The sequence below is a fragment of the Phaseolus vulgaris genome, chromosome 8, assembly GCF_000499845.2.
Source record: "Phaseolus vulgaris cultivar G19833 chromosome 8, P. vulgaris v2.0, whole genome shotgun sequence".
NCBI classification, from domain to species: domain Eukaryota; kingdom Viridiplantae; phylum Streptophyta; class Magnoliopsida; order Fabales; family Fabaceae; genus Phaseolus; species Phaseolus vulgaris.
In genome coordinates, this window is record NC_023752.2 from 23157329 (window position 1) to 23163404 (window position 6076).

The window sequence follows — 6076 nt, forward strand, 5'->3', positions numbered from 1 at the left end:
GGCAGGTGTAGGCGTCGCCAGGTTAAGGCATCGACGGTGTCACCCCCCGATACCCATGGGTAGGAAAGACCGTGGAGGGGGCGACACCACGAGAGGCCCCAGTACCTCAGAACAGTAATAAAGAAAAGAGAAAGGTGGCTTCAAGGCCATATTCCCAGTACCAGTGAGGAGTAACCTGATTTGTGAAGTATCCACGCCACCTCTGCGAGAAACATGGGACAGATACGACCCGTGAGAGGGCCACGCCCATGGGCGAACCATGTGCGTGGTACGAGAGGAAGGTAGAGGTTGGGGCGCATGAGTTGGCACCCAGAAAGTCACCCCTTGCGCCAGATGCACTTCGAGGAAGGAGGACTTACACGATGGATTATCCCTAAGCTGTGTTACGGCGCTGTATGACCCTCCACGTAGAGTAGCGATCAAGTCATAAGAACACGTGGCAGTAAGCATTGAAACATCAAGGCATATCAGTTTCCCTGAAAGTTTGCTAAGGTACGTTTTATTTCAGTTTACGTCTCAAACACTTTAAAGCACTTTAAATGCTTTGAATGCTTTGAATGTTTTAAATGCGCTAAACGGTTTTAAACGCCTTAAACGCGCTTTAAGACGCTTTTAATGTGCTTTAAGACACTTTGAATGCTTGAGACGTTTAATAGGGGCTTTAGACGTTCGAGAGACGGGGATCCGAGTTTTAGTTTTACACACACTCTAGTTGCTTGCTCGCGAACCCACTGTACGCATAGGCAATTAGGGAGAAATTCAGTCGCTCAGTTATTCGACCACCTTCAGAGCATCCATTCACGGTGCTCCGATACGGAGGTGTGTTCTTTGATGTTTCTCGCTAGCTGACTTGATTGTTGGAGTGCAAATGGCCGCGAGGGCGCCCCTTTGTTCACTTCTTTTCAGGTACTCACGACAGCGCAGACCGAAGGTGCCCTAGCTCGCGATTAGAAGCCACGCACGAAGACGTCCCTGGTCAACCGACGGGAACATTTGGCGCCCACCGTGGGGCTGATTTAAAATATCAGTCCCACCGCAAGTGTTCAGTTTTCCAGTCGCAGTTTCTGGTTCAGTTCCTGCGAGATTTACCAAGAGCCACTACTCGTTGAGAAATTGGTGCAGTTTTCACCGATTGCCTTTGGTTGAATTTGTTGTTTGATCGTGTTCGTTCGAGTTCGAGTTCCCAACACTTTCTTTATCCTTTGGAGTTGCACGACAGCTAGAAGAAGTTCCAGAAACCACAGATGATGAGATCCACGAGGCAAGGTACAACGCGCGCTGAGAGTGAAGATATGACCATGCAGCAGGTCATGGGCATTATGCAGGGATTGCAGGAGGCAATGGCAGCGTCGAAGGCTGAGCAAGAGCGCATGCAGGCGGATCTCGCGGCGTCTCAGGCGAGAAATGATGAGTTGTGTCGCATGAACGAGGAGTTGCGCCGCGGGTGGCGCAACCACACAGGACTACGCGACGAGGATGAGCCCGAGGGTTCCACCCCACCATGGGAGTTCTCTATGCCGTTCTCACAACCGATTCTAGAGACAGTGATCCCCAATACAATCACTGGGCCCAAGGTGACGTTCATAGGGATGGAGGACCCTGAGGAGCATCTCACTGCGTTCCACACACAGATGATGCTGGTAGGCGGTTCCAACGCCGTAAGGTGCAAGCATTTTGTTCCCGCCGGTTGACCTGGGTCGTATTTGTACGTGGCTTGTCCTCGCGAGCTGGGCACCTTCGTTCTGCTCCGTCTATGAGTACCTGAAAAGAAGTGGACAAAGGGGTGCCCTCGTGGCCGTTTGCACTCCGACGATCAAGTCAGCTAGCGAGAAACATCAAAGGGACACACCTCCGTATCGGAACACCGTGAAAGGATGCTCTGAAGGTGGTCAAATGACTGAATAACTAATGCTTTCTTCCCTAATTGCCTGTGCGTACGGTGGGTGCGCGAGCAAGCAACTAGAGTGTGTATGAACTGAAAAACTAGATAACTAGGTTCTAAATTCGGATCCCCGTCTCAAACGTCTAAAGCTCCATTTAAACGTTTCCTGCATTCAAAGCGTCTTAAAGTGCATTTAAAGCGTCTTAAAGCGCATTTAAGGCTCTTAAAGACGTTCAACACATTTAAAGCGTTTAAAGTGCTTTAAAGCGTTCGAAACGTAAGCTAAATAAACGTGTACCTTAGCAAACTCTCAGGGCCTCGTGTACCCCCTCATGATTCAGTACTTACTTCCATGTGTTCTTTTGACTTGATCGCTGCTTTTTGTGGAGGGCCTTACAGCGTCGTAACCCAACTCAGGGATAATCCACTGTGTAAGTCCTCCTTCTTGGAGTGCATCTGCGCAAGGGGTGACTTTCTGGGTGCCAACTCATGCGTCCCAACCTCTAGTCACTCGCCCTGGGAATATCTACCTTTCTCTCATACGATGCACGTGGTTTTCCCTTGGGCGTGGCCCTCTCATGGGTCGTATCTGTCCCAGGGTCCCCCAGCGGCGGCGTGGGTTCTTCACAAGTCACGTTACCCCCTACTGGTACTAGAACTATGGCCTTGAAGCCACCTTTCTCTTCTCTTTATTACTGTTCTGAGGTACTGAGGCCTCTCGCGGTGTTGCCCCCTCCACGGTCTTTCCTACCCATGGGTATCGGGGGGTGACACCGTCGATGCCTTAACTTGGCGACGCCTCATCGTGGCGACGCCCAACCAGGCGACGCCTCATCCTGGCGACGCCTCATCCTGGCGACGCCTCATCCTGGCGACGCCTCATCCTGGCGACGCCTCATCCTGGCGACGCCTCATCTTGGCGACGCCTACACCTGGCGACGCCTCCTCCTGGCGACGCATACACCTGGCGACGCCTCAAGCGGTCAACCCGTTGACTTTCTTCCCTTAGGCCCCCTTGAGGGGTCCCACCATATGTTGACTTTGACTTTGGTCAACACCCGGGGACGGGACGGTACACAAGCCCCCAGTCTTGAGTTGACACTTGTTTCAGCAAAAAGACTAAGGCCTCGCCCTAACATCCACGTGGCATTCCTGCTGACGTGACATTCCTTTGCTCAGTTTGACGTGACACTCTCTGAGCGTCTGACGCGACATTCTCTGTGCTGAAGATGTGACGTCTTAAGTTGCGCGCTAATCTCTCGACACGTGGCATGATCATGTGGTTGGGGATGAGTGTCGTTAGCACTTCAAGTTGACGTTAAGTCTTTCAAAAACGCGCGCTTCAAACCACTGTTTCATTCACTCTATTTGTATTCCCTCTACTGTTCACCTTCTTCTCCAAAAAATTTCTCTGCATTCTTTGCGATTCTTGCGTTCTTCCTCTTCATGAAAGCTTTCATCTTTTCGACCTTCAACCACAAAAGGTATGGGTTTTCACTCTGATTCCCCTTATGCTTTACTGTATTGCTATTACGACTGCTTGGGGCTGTTTACATTTTCTGCATTTCTGTGTTCTTCTCCTTTCTTCTCTGTTTTTCCCTTTCACCACTTCTCGCGTGGGTAGAGGTTTTCTTAGGGTTTTTCCTTCCCCTTTCTTTCCTAACCTCGCTTGCTAAACCTTTTTCCTTTCTTCCTTCTTTAGTTTTCTCATCAAACTATGGCGCGTACGAAAACGACATCCAACCCTCCACCCCTAAGAGTCGACTATAGGGCCCTTTACCCTTGGGCTCCCGACGAGCTGCTCGAAGAGCACTCGAGCTTGGTCTCCACAAAGGCCTAGAGGGATCACATAGGAGAGTCGAGCACCTACGACCACGCGCCTTTGCGAAAAGGCACGACGAAGACATAGCAATGCTCCCTTGTACTCCAGGGGAGCCTGTATGTGGGGACGAACGGGCCAGCAATGGAGTCCCGTTCTTCTACTTTTACCAGGTGGTCTTCAAATGCATAGGGATGCGCCTGCCCTTTTCTAGGTTCGAAAGAGAACTTCTGGCCGAAATCAACGTTGCCCCAGCCCAGGTACACCCTAACGGCTGGGCCTTTGTCAAAGCATTCGACATTTTGTGCGGGTTCTTTGGACATACCCCCTCTTTCGACATCTTCCTTCATTTTTTCGAAGTGAAGAAGCAGGGGAAAAGCCTCTGGGTGAGCCTTAACGGCATATGTGGAAGGGTTCTCCTGACGTTATTTCAACAGTCCTTCAAGTGGTGGAAGGGCAAATTCTTCAAAGTTTGTTGTTCTAACTTTGATCCCTCCGCCCTCGACGACTTTCCTCTGTACTGGGTGAAGGAAGTGAAGCACACAAAACCCAAATCCCTTGACGAGCTGCTCTCGACCGATCGAGAGGCTTGCCAAATTCTGGCCAGCGTGGGGGCCTTCGACACCCCTACCATGAGAAGCCTCGAGTACAACGCCGAGGCCCTCGCGAAGTACATAAGTATGATAACCTCCCTTATAGCGTTCTATTCACTGCCCTTGCTTGTTCTTACTTTGTGTATGACTTATCTGCTTTCTTTGTATAGTGCTTAACTTGTGCCTAACCTCTACTGAATTTATCTTCTTGGTGTAGGTTCAAAGATGGACAAGCAACGAAGGTTGAGGCTTGCTCAAATTCTGAAGTCCAAAGGCGGGGCTTCCTCACGAGGGGTTGGAGATTCCACACCTCCAACTTCTGCGACCGCCCCTACTTCTCCCAATTCTTGCCCTCAACACCTTCCAACGCCATCAACTCCACCCACACAACTCTCTCCTGATCAACCTCCAAACTCACCCCCTCCCATTGCGGCCATGCCTCCTACGCTGGCTGAAACTGCTACTCCATCAGCCCCGCTTGACAAGGGAAAAGGGGTTGTGGTGGTGCCCTCCGACGACGATGAAGACTCCGTCGAGGGGCAAGTCTTCAAGTGACGAAGGACAAGCCATCATGCCCCTCAGACTGCCACCTCCTCCACTTCCTCCTCACATAAGGCCAAGTCTCTTAGGGAGAACCCTCCGAGTGCCAACTCACCCCTCAACCAATGGCCTTGGAGGGTGGGACAGAGCCCGAGCCCACTTCTGCTCCACCACCTTCCCCATAACTCCCCCTCCCAATGCAAGATTCGCTGAGGGGTTTCCTAGGTAGCATGGCTCCATGCGGCCAAGTTGAAGGGCCCCAGAAGGAAAGCATTTACTATTACATGGGTGCCTTCATGTCTTGTGCCCACACCTGGCATGCGCAGGCCAAGGCCAAAGGCGTCGAAGCCTCTGCCTTCCAAACGCTGGAGAAAGAAGTCACCTCCCTGAAAGAGGAGAAGGAGAGGTTGGACACTCACTGGGGGCGTCAAGAGGATGCGTACAAGACGTCTCTGAGGGTGGCGCAGAAGGCGAAGGAAAAGGCCAATAAGCGGGTGCATGAGGTCTCGCAAGCCAATGCTGAGCTTCTCGCCCAAGTGGTGCCTCTCCGCGTGAAAGTCGCTGAACTTGAAGAGGCAGTCAAGACCTCCGAAGCGCAACAGAAAAAACTTGAGAAACAGTGCATTGATCGGGAACAAACACTGGGGAAAACCGAAGCTGCGCTCGAGGAAAAGACCAATGAAAGTGCTCAGTTGACCACTGAAAACACCAAACTTCAGGCCCAGGTTCAGGAGCTGATTGCTGCCTTGGCTGCCAAAGACCAAGACATGGCCACTCAGGCTAAGAACTTCAAGGTGGCAGAGGAAAAGCTGAACGAGGAGGCTGCCACTGGGTTCGCCGAGGCTCTTGTCCAAGAGGCCTGTGCTAACCCTGGCATCGACGTCTCTAGATGTAGCCCTCTGAATGAAGTGGTCGATGGCAAAATAGTGCCCCTGGAGGCCCCTGAAGAATAGCTTTACTTTGTGTTTTGACAAAACATTTGACGTGTATATAATTGCCTTTTGCTTGATTTGTAACTGTCATGAACTTTATCTGCAATTACAATTCTTGATTTTGCTTAAATGCCTATTCGAGCTTTGTCTTTGCCTTCTCGTGAGTCTTTTAGCTTCTCTTACTCTTTTATCTTTGGTAACTCGTGCTTCCATCCTTCTTCTTCTTCTTGCTCGTCGGTTTTTACTTGCCTTCTGAACTCGTAAAAGTCTTCAACTTGCTTTGCACTTACCTGTTTTGAGCCCTTTGGCA

The 6076-nt window shown here is 51.0% G+C and overlaps 1 protein-coding gene across 1 annotated transcript; it reads left to right on the forward strand.

Moving 5' to 3' along the window:
* The first annotated feature begins 5064 nt into the window (after nt 1–5064).
* Nucleotides 5065–5787, forward strand: LOC137824781 (uncharacterized). Its single transcript, XM_068630461.1, has one exon. The coding sequence runs from the start codon at nt 5065–5067 to the stop codon at nt 5785–5787; it is 723 nt and encodes a 240-aa protein (XP_068486562.1).
* Nucleotides 5788–6076: the final 289 nt, after the last annotated feature.

What these genes read in the sequence shown, in the direction of transcription:
- LOC137824781 (XM_068630461.1), top strand. Translation starts at nt 5,065, where the DNA reads ATGGCTCCATGCGGCCAAGTTGAAGGGCCCCAGAAGGAAAGCATTTAC.